General features: G+C 59.6%; 1 protein-coding gene across 3 annotated transcripts in view; it reads right to left on the bottom strand.

Moving 5' to 3' along the window:
- Window positions 1-2,184: 2,184 nt before the first annotated feature.
- Window positions 2,185-16,267, bottom strand: part of ATG2A (autophagy related 2A) — a 38,207-nt gene continuing 24,124 nt past the window's right edge. For 2 of the 3 annotated variants that reach the window (XM_077821580.1, XM_077821581.1), the window contains exons 24-42: window positions 15,455-15,561; window positions 14,703-14,795; window positions 13,806-13,876; window positions 13,202-13,278; window positions 12,642-12,812; window positions 11,237-11,363; window positions 10,645-10,868; window positions 10,126-10,355; window positions 9,907-10,042; window positions 9,468-9,662; window positions 8,904-9,005; window positions 7,573-7,657; window positions 6,301-6,493; window positions 5,717-5,789; window positions 4,589-4,671; window positions 4,178-4,299; window positions 3,690-3,844; window positions 2,998-3,150; window positions 2,185-2,772 (exon numbers count right to left, since the gene is read on the bottom strand). In XM_077821580.1, coding sequence (XP_077677706.1) covers window positions 2,536-2,772; window positions 2,998-3,150; window positions 3,690-3,844; window positions 4,178-4,299; window positions 4,589-4,671; window positions 5,717-5,789; window positions 6,301-6,493; window positions 7,573-7,657; window positions 8,904-9,005; window positions 9,468-9,662; window positions 9,907-10,042; window positions 10,126-10,355; window positions 10,645-10,868; window positions 11,237-11,363; window positions 12,642-12,812; window positions 13,202-13,278; window positions 13,806-13,876; window positions 14,703-14,795; window positions 15,455-15,561 — 2,634 coding nt within the window. In that variant the 3' untranslated portion in view covers window positions 2,185-2,535. Of the gene's footprint in view, window positions 2,773-2,997; window positions 3,151-3,689; window positions 3,845-4,177; window positions 4,300-4,588; window positions 4,672-5,716; window positions 5,827-6,300; window positions 6,494-7,572; window positions 7,658-8,903; window positions 9,006-9,467; window positions 9,663-9,906; window positions 10,043-10,125; window positions 10,356-10,644; window positions 10,869-11,236; window positions 11,364-12,641; window positions 12,813-13,201; window positions 13,279-13,805; window positions 13,877-14,702; window positions 14,796-15,454; window positions 15,562-16,267 lie in introns of those variants that run through there. The other variant, XM_077821582.1, reaches the window with a different exon arrangement.

Genomic DNA, 16,267 nt, shown 5'->3' with positions numbered 1-16,267 from the left:
GTGTCGCCATGGAGACTGTTGTTGGTGCTGAGGGTTACAGCCTGGGGAGAGAAAAAAACCCCAGGGAAACCAGCTCATTCCAGAGCTGTGCACACAGGCGACCCCCCGCGGCCATCGACCCGCCCCTGCACGGCTGGCACAGGCCAGGGGGAGACAGCTTCCCCCGGGCACAGCGTGAGCTCCACCTGCCTTGTCTACCTAAACCATCCGAGCTCCCAGCGCTAAAACTTCTTGCCCCCTTCAGGCTCAAGCCTGCTTTTCCCAGCCCCGGGGGCCATTTTCCTCAGGCTGCCTCCCGGTTTAAAGGTCCCTACCTGGAAAGGGAAGTCGCTTCCACTGAGACAAAGGCCACAGCGAAAGGAGCACAAGGATTTCTGGGACCAGAAAGGACCCTGCTGGGCACCGTGTCTGATCTCCTGCCTAACACCGACCAGAGACCCTATCCACCCTCCCTCCACTCACTGGGGTATCCGGGCCCCTCGCCATCTTTCCAGGATTTAGCCTCAGCCCTCTGGCAGTGCTGGTGGGCATTACAGGCACGGAGACCAGAAGGCACTTCCCAAGCCTCCCAGCCTCTGGTACGTTATTGACCATGATGCAGTTACCCCTTGCCCCTCTCTTCCCTAAACTGATCACGACGCAGGACTGACCCCTCCCACCCTTGATTCATTCAACAGGACACTTGGTACGTCCACACCCATGGCATGGGAGTGCGTGTTACACCCTGAAAGCCATAGACCAGGAGAGGGGAATCACCCTTAATCAAGGGAGGATAGAGGCTATGACACACTGCTGCAGTTTCTTACCACCACTGTAGGGAGCAGGAGGGGGGCTCTGGGAGCTGAAGCACCCACACAGGGCAGACCTGGATTTCTAAAGTGGGGGTGTTGGTTTCTCCACTCCCGTGTGCTGAACTGGGGCCTCAGCTTGTAAGATTCTTGCTGCTGACAGCACAGTAGAGACAGGAAAGATAATAGAAGGTGCATGGCCCCCTTACCTACTCCCACCATGTCCAATGCCCCCCTGGCACCAACCCAGAGCAGCAGCCACCTCCACCGTGCCAGCCTGCCATCTGCTGAGAGTGGGGGAGCAGCGGGGGATAGCCAGCCCCAAAGCCACCATCCAGCCAAGGCCCACAGCATAGAACACTGCTGCTCCCCCTGGTGGCTGAAGCTCAGTATTACACAGACAGGGGGAAGAGGGGTTCTAGTGTTGGACTCCCCTTTGTTCAGCTGGGTGAAGGGGAAGGTGCAGGGCCCCCCTGATCTCCCCTCCACACCATACTTGCAAGCCCTCAGTCACCTTCATGCACTGACAGAACCATGGGGCACTCCCCTTCCATTTGCCCCTGGCTTCCCCAGGAAGCTGACTCTGTCCCAAAGCATGGGCCCTGCCCCTCAATTCAGAGCTCCCCAGTGCCTGAGACAAAGTCAAGATGGGACCCAGGAGGCAGAGCTGGAGCAGTTCAGCCTGGGCAAGATGCAAATGTGGCCTTTAGGGGATAATAGCCTACGACCACTGCCAGCTGACAGAGAAGCTCCTTTCACTCAATTAGTACAAGCCTGTTCCAGGAGGCTGGGGGTGCCAGATTTGTTTTGTGCTTGCACCCCCTTAGGGATAAAATAAGCCAGGTGCACTGGTTTCCACTGGCTGGCAGGTCTGTAGGGACCTTTCTGCAGTGCTCCAAGGAGGGATACAAATGGGAGAGGGGGTGCAAGGACAGTTTGAAGCCCAGAACACCTGCCTTATAGTGACAGACTAAAGTAGCTCCGGCTATTCGGTATCAGCAAGAAAAGGGGAAGCGGGTGACTCTTTCAAAGCAGCTCAGTGCCACCAGCCAGTACCACAACACAACAAACCGGCAACTGGGATGGCAAGGGTAGGAGCAAGCAGGGCATTGCTAAAGATGGGTGGAGGGAGAACGTAGCTCCTCATGTGGGCACTGCCAGCAGGGGGACAGGCATCTGGGCCCCCTACTCCTGAACAGGGCCACCATCCCCCCACCCCAGGCCAGGTGAGGCGGACGGTTTCAGCCAAGGATCGTTACCCCACAATCCCCTCCAATGCCAGCAGCTGGGGACAGAGGGGGACCAAAGGTCCTTATTCCCTGCGATCTGATGCCCCAGGCCCCCGCAAAGGCTGCCTGGGACATGGGGCTGGAAAAAGCCAGGCCAAAGGACCAAGTGAAAACCACTCACTTCCTTTAATACTCAGTCTCCTCATTTGGTTTTGTGGGAAGGGGGCTGCAGGGATCATGCAGGGGAGGACTCAAGGGGCTGATCAGTATAAAAGCAAGTCCCAAGTGACCACGAGGCGGGGGGTTAAATTAGGAGCCCTCGCTTATCTCAAGTTGACAACATGCCCCCTTCGCACTGCGGTTCCTTGGTTCGAATTGCAGCCCCTGCCGCACTGTGTCCTTGGCACGGGCTGGTTGGAGGGGTCAGCGTGGGATTTGGCACCCTCCCAGAGGAGGAGGGGATGGCTGGCCGTCACAGTGTCTGGGGGGCTGGGCTCTGGGACACAGTCTGTACCCCATCAGTCCTGGCTCTCCTCCAACCGCCACTTGAGAGACTCCTCCTTGCGGGCGTCTGGCTTGATCTGGTTGCGCATCCCCCCCAGCAGGTTCGAGGTGGCCTCTGAGGCCACGATAAGGGGCTTGACCACGGTTGGAGGGATCTGGCGCAGGACTCCGCCCACCGCCCCTGTGATGCCCTTCTGCTCATGGCCCCGGGCAGCCACGTCGCAGATGGTCTGGGCGGTGTCAATCACGCCCTGCAAGGGAGCAAAGAGGAGCGGTTAGTGGGGGGTGTGTGTGTCACGGTTAGCCCGTGGAAGTACCTGACACCAGATCTAACTGGAATTTAAAAACGATAAGACTCCCAACCTTAATGCTTCTAGGCCCGTCACCTGGGAGGGTCAGGAGGGAATTTCCAGTAGTGGGAGCAGCCTTGGCCCCCTGCATGGAAGGGGACTGGCCTTAGCAGGAAGGAACCATACCTCTCGGAAGGTATCATAAGCCTTGGCCACGCCCTCACGGAGGTCAGCTGGCTGCTGGCCCCGGCGCAGTTTCCGGGCGTGCTTCTTATGCAGCAGGGTCCGTGTCACAGGGGAGGTTGGAGACAGGATGTCATAGACTGTCTCAGCTGTGGCCTGGCAGGGGCAGGGGTACATTAAGAGATGAGACCCCAATAGCACCCCCTAGTGAGAGCACCGCACATCCCAGCTTCCTCCCCAACACCCTATACACACAGACCCCTTCCCCCCAGATTCACCCTTAGTCCCCTCACTCCACCACACACAGACACACTCTCCAAGTCCACCCTCGATAACTGACCTGGCCTACAGGCCAGAACTGACTCAAGACAAAAAGGAAGCATCCCTAGAAGGGGAGTAGGGACTAGTCGGTTAGAGGACAGGGGTGAGGGACTGGGAACCAGGACTCCTGGGTTCTGTTCCCAGCTTTACCACTAACTTTGGGCAAGTGCCTTCCCCTCTCTGAACCAATTTCCCTCATGACAAAGGGATGGGGGGCTTAGTACCTGAAAAGCCTTTTCCGATGCTATTGCAGACCCTTGGCTCCTTTCCCCACCCTGCCTTCCATGCTGGCTACAGCCCCCGCCCCAAAGCGCTGGGGTGGGGGGTGGCCTGTCCCAGGCTGTGGATGGATGGATGGGAGGGAGGGTTCTCACCTGTATGGCCTGCACCAGGCGGTTGCTGAGCTCCAGGGCAGCGGAGGCTGTGGAGGTCCCAAAGGAGGCAGCCCCGCGCTGCAGCCCCCGGATGATGCGCCCATCCTTGCGGTACTGTTCGATGGGCAGCCAGAACAGGTCACGCAGACCATGGACTAGGGGAGGGAAAAAAAAGGCCAGCTTAGCCGGACGTGGAGGAACACCATCGCGTCCTACCCGCCGCCATCGCCCCCACCATGCTTGGCCCCCATCACCCACTCCACACTTGCTCCAAGCCTCCATCCCCCTTACCTCCCACCTCTCCACACTCACACCAGCCCCCCACCCCCGCATCACCCTTCCTCCATCACCCACCCCTTATGTCCTGCCCCATGCCCTCTCCCCTCCCCCTGATCTAGAGCGAGGTGGTTCTCCCCACACAGGGGCTTGGCACAAAGCTGGGGGGAGCCCTGTGCAAGGAAGGGGTGAGGGCTGTGCCAGGAACTCACAGAGCTGGACGACAGAGTGCATGGGCCCCACACCACCCAGGATGCCTGGCAGCTGGTTCTTGCGGATGTCCGTCAGCCACTCAGTGAGGGCGTAGCTGATCACTTTGTCCACACCCAGGAGCCTGGGGGAGGGGGGGGGGGAACAGACAGAGGGCATTGTGGGAAAGAATGACCAGCCCCAACCGTGCCCTCTTAGAGATGACTAAGCCCTGGAGCCACACTACAGACTGTGCCCCACCCCCTCCCCAGCAACTAGCAGGGCCCCAGCGGTGCCCGTCAGAGTAAGAGTGGGGCAGAAACAGGGAGCTCCATCCCCGAGTCTGAGCCCTGCATGGGCACAGCCCACACCCACTGCCTGCACTGACCCCGCCTCCCCCCAGGATTGGGCACGTCCCAGGCCCCCCAGTTCACCCATGTCTGCAGCAGAGGCGCTTGAGCTTGAGCTCAGAGCAGTTGAGCTGGGCCAAGCCAATGAGGATCCCGGCAAAGGTGCCCTGAAGAGGGGGAGAGAGAAAGGATTAAAGCACTGCTGATGCACAGCCCACACCCCTCCCCCACAGCCCCCCGCAACACTCCCTATCCCACACCCATCCCCCACCCAGCTCCTCCATATATGCACAGCCACTCCCCTCGTACCATGTGTACCCTGCATTCCCCTGCTCCTATCTATGCACAGCTCCCACCCCCCGGCACTGCCCTACCCCACAGTGCAATGCACACAGCCACAACCCCACCCCCTCCCAATAGCAGCCAGGCACTCCTCTGTTCTAAACCTGGTTCCCACACTCAGCCTTCCTTGCCTCAGTTTCCCCAGTTCTAGAATGGGGATTACGCCTCCTATGAACAGCAACCTCCCCTCTAAATGCAGGCATGTCTCCACTCCCACCCTCCAGGTACCCCGCCCCCCGCTGGCAAAAGAGGTTAGTTCTGTCCCTACTGCCCAGGCAACCAGGGTCAGTTTTGATGGGGTCTCCCCAAGCCAGTCTGATCTCAACTGACACCACCTGAACTTGTTCCACACCAGTAAACTCTACCCTGACCCCAGCAGGATTCAAACCAGTGACCTCAGGGTCAAAGGTGTCACAGATGGTCCCACTGCCCCCTCTAGTGCCAGCTCCAGGGGCTACATTAAGGCCCACCAGACAACAACAGCCAAAGGAGTGGATTCTCACCCCCTGGAGAGGCTGCTCAGCACTGCACCCCCAGACCCAGCAGAGAGGGAGCAGCATCCCCACCCCACAACTCTACAGTCTGCCCCACTCCAACGTCCACCAGTACCAGAGCCCACCCCCCACACCCACACACCACCCTGGGCCAGATGCCACCCCAATACCTACCCCCACTCCCACTCCCATCCAGGGCCAGATCCTGCCCAAAAGCCACAGAGCTCATCCAACACTATCCCCCTCCATCCCCAGTCCTTCCAGCAGGAGGCAAGAGGCTCTGGCTAGTTGGGGAGGGAAAGGGGGTCTGAGATTCCCCACCACCTCTGCCCCACCCAGAGGTTCACTGGCATCTCCACACCCCAGCCTCACTTACCACCTGGTCCATGGTCATATGCTTCCCATGATAGTCCAGCCAGATGGGCACTTCTGACGTGAACCGGAACTCCCTGGGGATCAACCAATCGGGACAGAGAGCTAGAGAGACTGGCAGACGAGGGGGCAGGACTTACAGCCGGGCCACCTCATGGGCACAGATCTTACGCTAAGCAGAGCCCGAGCCTGGATGGAGACCACCAAAATCTTGGAACTGCAGGCAGCGGGGGGTGGGGACTCAGCAAGGGGCGCATCCCCCCCACACACACACACTGAGTGCTGACCCAGTGCAGTGCTAGGGGGCATTGTGCTGCAGGGAGCAGAGATCAGTATGAAGCACTCTGCCAGACAAAATGTGTAACTAAGATCCTGCTGCTGTGTGGTCACTGATGGTCCCCCCGGTACAGATCAAGCTGTGAGGAACCCCATGAGCCGGGCTGCATTCTAGCTTCCATCATTTCTGTTCTGCCTCATTCACCCCCCATGTACCCCCACCCACCGCTTCAATTTGAAATAAGATCCCCCTTCGCTGATCACTATGCAGCAGCCCCTTCGCCCTACCCCAGAGGCAGCAGCATCTCGTACCTAAAGTAGATGGGTTGGTCCGTAGAGGACGAGGCATTGGAGGAGGAGCTGTTTTCGCTCAGTGTGGTCTCCACAGAAGCTGTCATCTCTACCCCCACCGCCACCAACCCTGGGCCCCGGCTCCCTTCCTGCTCCTTCCCCAGAGATTCTGACTCGGTGGCTGGGCTGGCTCGCACCCCTGGATCTGGGCGGGCTAGTGGGCGGAGAGAAAAAAAAAAAGGTGGTCAAGGAGCAGGGGCTTCACATGCCTCCCCCTGCTCAGCACCTCAGTTTCCCCCTCTCTAACTCGACAGGCTGTACATCGGGGCGGGCAAACTTTTTGGCCTGAGAGCCACATCGGGTTTCCAAAATTGTATGAAGGGCTGGTTAGGGGAAGCTGTGCCTCCCCAAACAGCCAGGTCCGGCCTGGCCCCCACCCTCATCCAACCCTCCCTCTCCTTTCTGACTGCCCCCCCGCCCCGGACCCTTGCCCCATCCATCCCTCCCTGTCCCCCGACTGCCCCCGCCACCCCATCCAACCCCCCCGCTTCCTGACTGCCCCCGACACCCCTGCCCCCATTCAACCCCCCTGTTCCCTGCCCTCTCACCACCCCAACCCCTATCCACACCCCCGCCCCTTGACCACCACCCCGAACTCCCCTGCCCTCTATCCAACCCCCTCCGCTCCCGGCCCCCTTGCTGCGCTGCCTGGAGCGCCGGTGGCTGGCAGCGCTGCAGCCACGCCGCCCAGAGCACCAGGACAGGCAGCCATGCCACCGCGCAGCACAGAGCACTGGGTCAGGCTGGGCTCTGCAGCTGCTCTGCCCGGCAAGAGCTCGCAGCCCTGTCGCCCAGAGCATTGCGCCAGCAGCGCAGTGAGCTGAGGCTGCAGGGGAGGGGCCAGGGGGCTAGCCTCCCTGCCAGGAGCTCAGGGGCCAGGCAGGACGGTCCCGCGGGCCAGATGTGGCCTGCGAGCCGTAGTTTGCCCTCCTCTACTGTACATGCTCTTGGCAGCTCAGGCCTTAGCAACACCCCCATCTTGTGGTGACAGGTGATAGTGTAGCTGGCAGAGCCCATGAAATGCACAGTCAGGAGCCCAGGTTACAGTCACTGTAACTCTTGGTGTGGCCAGACGCTCACGTGGCCCGAGAGTCTGTCCTCCTGCCTCAGTTTCCCCAGCATTAGGAAGGTTTATGCCAGGGCTACAAAGAGCCAGAAGACCCTCAGAGGAGGAGGAAGCTTTATCCCTCCCCAGCCAGCCAGCCCGCACCTCTGGGCTGCCCTTCAACTCACCTTCTGTCCCAGCCTCCATGGGCAACACAGGGTTAATGCTGGCAGCCAGGCTGGTGAAGAAATCCTTGAGGAAAAACAAGGCATCCTGGTGGTGGGGGGAGAGACAGCAACAGGCAGTGTTATACTGGAAGGTGGGCAGCCCTCAGTCACAGACCTGGCTGTGCTAATTACCATTCTTTTAGACTAAATGGAAGGAGCAGTTAAACCCCTTTATGAGGGAAAGAGCTGGAAACAATAGAAGCCATTGCCCAAGGCCACAGGCATGAGCCATGTGGGCTGTGGGGTTTCCAGACCGGTTGCAAATGCAGGGGCTGGGGGATTGCCTGGCAAGCTGGGTGTGCGCGCGAGGCAGAGAGCCAGCACACAGCAAGAGAAGCAGAGGTGAGTATGGCCCTGGGAGACAGAGCTCCTTGGACACTGGGCTAGCTTGGAAATTGTGAGCAAGGAACCAGCTGTGATCAGGGACATAGGACCGTGGGCAGGGGTGAAAGTGGGCCGGTATGGCGTACCGGTAAGAAGCCGGTACCGTCCCATATGCAGACCATGTTAAAGTGCTGCCCTTCCCCGTCGGCGGCCTTGCCAGTAGGGATACCACCAGCAGGGCCGCCGACGGGGGAGGCAAAAGGGGCCGCTGCCCCAGGGCCAGCGATTTAAAAGGGCCCAGGATTCCCGGCCGCCCCTACCGCAGCAGTGGCTGGAGCCCTAGACCCTCTAAAATCGCTGCTGAGCCCCTGATCCCCCAGCCCCCACTTCTGCCTGAGGCCCCGCCCCTTCCAGGGGCCAGAGCTGGCCCCCATACTGGTAAGAATTTAATATTTCTTTCACCCCTGGCTGTGGGGACATTCGTTGCAAGCAGACAGGATGGCACCGGAGAACTTGCCCCCCCGCATCATCAATTTCTCCTCCCCTTGGGAGCAATCACTTGGCAAAACGCCAGATGCTGGCAGATGCAAGGGAGCACCAGGCAGAGTCTGAGCCCATCATTCGCAAAGGAGGGGGTGGGAGGTGGGGGAATCCTTGAATGGGGGCTGGGGAGGGACAGTGCTGAACCCCAGGAAGTTGGAGCTCCAGGAGACAAAGAGTTGCTTCCATTCATACTTGGAGTCACAGGCCTTTCTGCTCTAGGGGGCACCAGCTCTGATCCAGCCCCACAGCAGGGAACTGGCTTACAAGGCCTTTCTCCTTGAGGGGGTGCTGGTCTGAATCCAGAGCCAGGTCATTAGGGACTGGGGAGGGGGAAAATGTATCTGGATCAGGGCTCCCCCGGGGTGTGGGGCGAGGGCAGGGAGTCTCTAGGCAGGGCCCATGGAGCTATCTGTAGCCCCCCTCACCTGGTCGATGTTGAGGCGCAGCGGCAAGAGGGAGACGCGCAAGCAGCACTCGGGGCCGCCCAGCCCGGCCTCAGGGCAGACATGCAGGGCCTTGATGGTGAGCTATGGGGAAAGGTGGCCGTCACTCATGGGGAGAGGAAAGGGAGGGTACGGTCCACTGCCCTCCCTCAGCAGGGATGGAGCAAGCACCCCACCCCTCCCGCAGTTCAGATCCTGCACCCACCCCACACCAAACCCCACCCCCCAGAGCCCTCCCCCTGCTCAGATCCCACCCCTCCCCCCAGAGCCCACCCCTATACAGAGCTGCCCCCCCACCGCAATGCCCAACCCACAGCAACCCCCGCCCTTCATGCCCACCCCAGATACCTTCCCCATCCCCCAACTGCAGTGGCTGCCCCACACCAACAGTCCTCAGAACTCACCCCTACCCCAGGCCTGGATCCTACCCCCCCAGCCTCTCCTTAAGCCCCAGCACTCACCTCATGTCAACTCCCTAGTATCTGCCCCTATCCCAGCCTAGCCCCCTGCCCCTTACCCATGCCTCTGTTAGCCCCCTGGCAGTACCATGTTGGAGTGGGCCCGGCGTGGCATCTTCTCGCTGGTGTACAAGTAGAGGAACTTGTTGATCTGGGAGGAGGCCAGCCGGTCACGAATCTCCAGCTCCTGCACGATGAACACCTGCCGCGACACTGGCTGCTCCTCCAGCTCCGTGGACAGCTTCTCTGCCCCACTGGGGTAGGTCTCATGCTGGAAGCTCACCTGGGGAGAAGCTAAGGCTTGATAATAATGGGAGGGGGGTCCCTGACAGGCCAGACCCACCCCGCAGAAGGGCTGGGAGCAGAACGTGGTTCTGTAGCATCAGGGGAGTTGAACATCATGTCTATGACAAGGTCAGACCAATGGGCCTACCCAGCCCACTATCCTGTGGCAAGGGAATTCCCCAGAAGATCCTTTGTGGGACGGATGTTAAGCCCCACCCACTAACACATACCCCCGCTCTCACCTTGGTGAGTTGTATCTCCATGAGCAGGTCATGGAGGCGCCCGGTCCCACCCTGTGTGCGCCAGGTGTTCTGGGGCCGGTTGGCCATGGAGGAGCGGGAAGGGGAGCTGCGGGCGCTTGACAAGCTGGGCCTCATCCTGCGGAGTGGGGGAGAGACAGGGTCACAGCTGTCCAGTCCAGCCCCAGGGCAGGCCGTGCCTGCCAGGAATCGAGGTCTCACCTGGGTGAGTGGGCGTGTCCTGGGGTGGCACGCCCGACCCCAAAGTCCCGCCCTCCATAAAGGTGCCAGACCACTGAGATCTCACGCAGCATGACCCGGCTCTCAGGCAATGGGAAGTGTGCCGGGGCCTTCAGCAGGTCTGTGCTGCCCAGCGGGCGCGAGAAGTAGCCATCCTTAATGGGCACCGGCCCCTCCAGCAGCTTTGTCACCACTGGCTCTCCGTCCTTGGGCTGGGGGAGGGGTGTGAGGGGGGAGAAGAGACACACACAGAGGCAGGCCTCAGAGCAAATCAGTGGGCCCAGATGTCCAAACCCCACTCCCGATATCCCACTATCTCATCCTTCCTAAAAAATCCAGGCATTTGGATCCAGCCCTGCTCCACCCCCAACCTCTCCCTATCCCTCCCAGCTCCCCATGGACCCCAAAGCCCTACCCCTGATCAGTCATAGCCCCCCGGGCCTCACAGCTTCCCCTCAGTCCCCCATCCCCGTGTGCCCCACAGCCCCTGCCTCCCCTTACTGGGATGCCCATGCCAGGCGCGTCCAGGATGCAGAAGTCGTCATTATCAGTGGCCTCGCTCTCCTCCTCGCTGCCCTCCGAGGAGCAGAAATCTAGCCCCACTTCCACGGGCGCCGGGGGCAGGGCAGCAGCGGGTGGGGGGCAGGGCTTGCCCCCAGCACTGTTCTCCCCCGGGAAGAGATACACTGAAACGGGGGAGGTTTGGTGCAACCGCCCGGCCTCTCCTGGGAGGAGAGATGGACACTGATGAGATTGGCCCCAATGAAATACCCTGCCATCCCGCCCGACGTCCACCCTGCCCTGGATTGGTCCAACAGGCCCCGCCTGCCCGACATCCCCCCTGCCCCTGGATCGAGCCAACGGCCCCTCCCCGGATCAGGACAATGGGCCCCTCCAGCCCCGGATTAGCCCATTCAGCCAGCTGACGATTTGGGGTGTGGGGGTGACACTAATTTCTCTAGCCCTGCAGGAGGGATGCAGCCACATGCCACCCAGCCCCCAACTCTTCCTCTTGACCCCCAAGGAGTTGTAGAGGCAGCAAGGGGACAGCGTGGTCCCCTCGGCTCCCCAGGCTCCCACTGGCACCCCCTACCAGATTCTAACGCCAGGTCCCTCAGGCTGCGGTCGGTGTCGATGAGGGCGTCAGTCAGGTCCCGCTGGTTAATGGTGGCCGTCTCAGCGGGCAGGCAGGAGGGCAGCGAGGCCGGGCTCTCTGACAGCTGGGGGCCAACGAAAACCAGGGGGTGTTATGTACCGAGTGATGGGTACCCATGGATCAGCACTGCCAGGGGAGAGCGCCCCCAGCTGAGCCCCACCCTGCTCCCTGGGGCACAGCACCCACTAGCGCAGTGCGGGGGCACTTGGGTCAGTGCTGACGGCCAGGGGAGACACCCTCTATTGAGCTAAGTTCCCTCTAAGATTCGTGGCCGCCTATTAAGCCCCACCGGCCCCAGCACAGACCTGCCTCGGCTGGGGGAGAGGAGCCCCTCCCTCGGCCCAGCCCAGCTTCACCTGAGCTGCTGCAGCCAGGGAGAGAGCTGGAGGGGAGTCCTGTCTCCCCACCGCAGCCCTGGGGCAGTCAGAACCCCAAACCCTCCATCTCTGGCCCCACCCCTGAGCCTGCACTCCAACCCTCTGCCCCAGCCCTGAGCCCCCTCCTGTACCCCAAACCCCACATCCCCAGCCCCACCCCTCATCCTAACCCTCTGCCCCCTCCCACACTGAACCCCTCAGCCCCACGCCCATCATATGAATTTTGTTACGTGCACCAATATGGAGGTGATGTCACACGTCTCCTCCATATTGGTGCACATAAAATTCACTTGGCACATGGACGTATAAAAAGTTAGAGGGAAGACGGATACTGGGCCCTCGCGCTCTGCAGAACAGTGCCTCCTAGTGCCACACAGCAGCACTGGAGTCTGCTCCGATTGCTAGGGCAGAGCACCACCTACTGAACTCCCCCATGTCCCTCCAGCATATGCCTTTCCTTCACAGCTGTTAAGGCCAGACCATCAGATCATCCTGTCCAAACTCCTGCAAAACGTAAGCCAGAGAACTTCCCCATGAGATCCCTGCATCCATCCCAGATCTGATGGTTGAGCTAGAGTGCAGCTCGGAGACAAACACAAAGTCTTGATTTAAAGACCCTCAAGGGCTGGAGACCACCCCGCATCCCTGCGAAAGTTGCTGCAATGGTGAATCTCTCCCCGCTAAAAAAAGAAGAAAAAGTGTGCCTTATTTCTCCTCCGATTGGTGCAGTTTCAGGTATTGGATCTCACTGGGGTAGGTCCTCCAGCCATGCTCCAAAGTGACTCAACCCCACCTAACTAAACTACAAAAGATCCCTGAGCATGCCCCCCATTCAGGTACTGAACTGGCCTGACCCTGCTTAACTAGAGCATTGGAAGATCCCCATGTAGGTCCCCCATCCAGGCACCAAGCCAGCCTGACCTACTCAGCTAGGGATGACACCAGTCCAGACTTCCTCTCCCTACCTGCACCTTCTGGCCAGCAATCTCCGTGGGGCTGTCCTGCCGGGGTGGCGGGTGGAGGTCCCCGTGGTTGACCACGTACTGGATAAGGTTGGCCAGCATGGCGCAGGAGTCAGCACAGGTATGGAGATGCACCACGTTGTTGGAGCAGCGCAGCTCGAACAGTGGCTGGGTCTGGAGTGGAACAAAGCGAGTGGGAGACAGCCTGTGTCATACTGGGGTGGGGAGCTAGAGCAATGGGATCCCGGGTCCTTGGGAGAGGTCGGCACAGACAGCACAGGGCTCCTGAGGGGAGGTGGGGCTGCTTAGGTCCCGCAGGCTCAAAACACAGCAAGGCTGCTTCGAAAACACCAGAAGCTGCACTGGAGAAGGCTCACACCCCGCAAGGCTACAGCGAGGGACAAGGAGGGCTGAGAAGTCACCCGCCTCCTGCATTCAGCCACATGAAGTGTCCTCCCCACTCTGCGCAGTCACCTTTTAAGGGGGGGGTTCTCTCCTGGGATTTCCATTGCAGTTACCAGGCCCGCCCCCACCCTGCCCTTTCTGGCTGGGCTGGGCCTCACCAGCTTCCCATCAGCGCTCCCTTTCCACGTGGTGATGACCAGCTCGAGCAGATCCACGTCCAGTACACACACGTAATCTGAGGCCAAGGGAGAACAGAGATTCAGCCCGACTGGATCCCTGGGTCTATCCTGGGCTCTGGGAAGGGAGTGGGGCCTGGTGGGTTGGAGCAGGGAGGGCTGGGAGTCAGGACTCCTGGGTTCTGCTCCACGTTCATTTTAATTTGGGCACTTCCTCCACACTTCTCTTTGTGCATTAGGTTTCCTGCAGCAACAACACACCCAGGACGGGGGACAGTTAAATCCATTCAAACATTTGGGACACCCCTTGAAATCCACAGATGGAAGATTATTAAGCAATATGGGGTGTCTTCTACAGAGCCGCCTGCCGCCATGCTGGGCTACGAGTGCCAGCACCCACAAACAACTACTGACCAGGCGCAAGCTTGCTTAGCTTGAAAGACCTGCCGAGAGCCCAGTCTGAGGGGCTACGGGGGCATGATGCTTGAGGGACACCTGCTGCTCCCCAGCAGCCTTTCAAATAGCTGCTGTTTTCAGTACCCAGAGCACAGCAGAAGGATGGACACGCGGCCCGTCCAACTCTTACCCTTCCGCAGATCCACTGTCTCCACGTCGCATTTGTCAGACAAGTAGATGGCAGAGTCATCCAGAATAAACCTGGGGGGAAGGGAATGACTTAAACTCTGCTGCCCCCCCAGCAGCAGGCACATACCAGCCAGATCGAGTACAATCAAGATCTTGTCCATCACTGTACAGTAACCATGAACACAAGGGCCCCCATACAGTGCAATAGGTATCTGGCCCTGTGACACAGACCCCGACTCCCACCCTGGACCAAGGGAGTAAGCGCTGGGTAGTGGCTGGCTCAAGGAATAGGATGCCACTCTAGAGGGCATTGGTGCCAATCCAGCCCCGGGTGGGAAGACAGGGAACGGCACACAGGCCTTTCCCCTCTAGGGGCGCTGGCTCTGATCTGGCCCCAGAACCGTGGGACTGGCTGGCTCGTGAGGATGTAGAACGGGATATGGGGCCTTCTAGGGGTGCCAGCTCTGTCCTGGCCCCAGGGTGGGGAGATTGGCTGGCTCAGAGAGGTGGGGAATGGGATACAGGATGCCAGCTGGGTGTGAAGAGACTGTGCATGCTGGGGTGAGACTCCTCCAATAAGAGCACCTGGCCCACCAGTTCACAGCTACACCCCAGGTAACTGGAGTAGACACAGGCAAAGAAATCACTCAGGATTCCATCGTACTGCGCTCCTTCTACCACGCCCACCACCATGGCGTCCAGGCACCGTAAGATGGTGGCTCCAAAGCTGCTGACCCCAACTTCTTCCACACAAGCCAGCACTTGGTATTGTGAGCAGCCCAGGCTCAGTCCAGAGGGAACAGGTCTCAAACCCCCTGATCTCACCAGCCCGGGGCGGGACAGGCCCTCCCTGGAGTGGGCAGCTCTCTTGGGATGTCCCCAGCTGGAGGACGCCTACCTGAGCAGGAAGATTGAAGTATCCACAATTATGTTGCTGGACAAGGTGAAGGTCTCAGCCATGATGAGCACACGGACAGGGAGGTACAAGGGCCTGAGGGGTGAGATGGTAGTGACAGAACCAGTGCCGGGACAGGGTGTGGTGAGAGGGCTAAAGGAGACAAGGAGAGTACCCGCACGGCAGGGTTATCCCACACGCGCCCCGCCCCAGCCAAGATGGGATTGCAGCCTTCACAGAGGACAGATGATCCACAGCTGCCCTCTCCTAGGTCGTTTCTCCTTGCTCTGAAGCATACGGTACTGGCCACAGCCGGAGACAGGATACTGAACCAGATGGCCCTCGGTTCTGATCCTGTCTGGCCGGGCCAGTGTTCCTGTCCCAGCTGAGACTATTTCAAGGTGACAGAGGCTCCCACCATCGCATCCAGTCTCCAGGATGCCAAGATAAGAAAGAGAGCAGACAGCAGAGACCAGGCTGGGAGGTTTTGCTTAAACAAAGACCCCACGCCCCTCCCAGAGCTGGGGATAGAACCCCGGAGTCCTGGCTCCCAAACCCCCCTGCTCTAACCCACTAGACTCCACTCGCCTCTCTGAGCTGGGACAGAACCTGGGAGTCTGGATTTCCTCAGACCAGATCTGCTATTCTAACTTCGTCTCACCTCTGTTCCTCCTGTACAAACAGCCAAGGGCCTCTCTTATTTTACAGCCACCCTTTTCCCCGTGCAGCCCATTTGCCTCTGCTCCCCTCAGTACCTGTAATCAACTGCGCAGCAGAAGAGGTGGGTGTGCAGCACCGTAATGACCGTTGGGGGGACAAAGCCAAGAATTGGATCATCCAGTACGTCCAGGAAGTCAATCAGCTGAAAGAAAGGGCGAGAGAGCATGAGCGTGCACGCCCCAGACAGCAGGTTTTAATGGGGGCAGAAAGACCTGTGCCGATCCCCCCAAGTGGAGGATTCTCCCCACCCCCACCCGCCCCAGATCCCTGCATCCAGCCCCAGTGCCCTGTGGTTGAACTAGGAGGATTCTCTTTAGACCAGGGGTGTCGGACATACAGATTCAGCCTGGACAATGCATTTGTGTGGCCCGGAATCTCAGCTTTCATGAAAAAAGGAGCCAGTTTTTAGGCCTCACAGACTCCTCCATGTGCCTAGTGTATAACCAATTTCATGGCACCTGCCTGAGTCTGCCAAAAGCCTGAGCCAATGGCTGAGAGATGCGGGAGCTGCACTGAGTGAGAATGACACAGCGAGCTGCTAGTCTCAGAGCTGACCTTTCCATCTGACATACTCATCTGGCCCCGCTATGTAACAGATTTATCCTCACAAACACCCCTTGGAGGCAGGGCAGGGTTCTTATTCCCACTGCAGATTGGGAAACTGAGGCACAGAGGGGCAAAATGACTTGCCCACGGTCACAGCAGGCCAGTGGCAGAGCTGGGAATAGAATCCAGGTCTCCTGAGTCCCAGGCCAGTGCTCTAGCCACTAGGACACCCTGCCTCACTCCATCACCACTTTATAAGTAGGGAAAAAGAGGTCCAAAGTCACACAGGGAGCCTATGGCAG

This window comes from Eretmochelys imbricata, chromosome 7 (genome assembly GCF_965152235.1).
Source record: "Eretmochelys imbricata isolate rEreImb1 chromosome 7, rEreImb1.hap1, whole genome shotgun sequence".
Classification (NCBI taxonomy): Eukaryota; Metazoa; Chordata; order Testudines; family Cheloniidae; genus Eretmochelys; species Eretmochelys imbricata.
The sequence above is the reverse complement of the archived record's forward strand: the minus strand, read 5'-3'. Positions and strand labels throughout refer to the sequence as shown.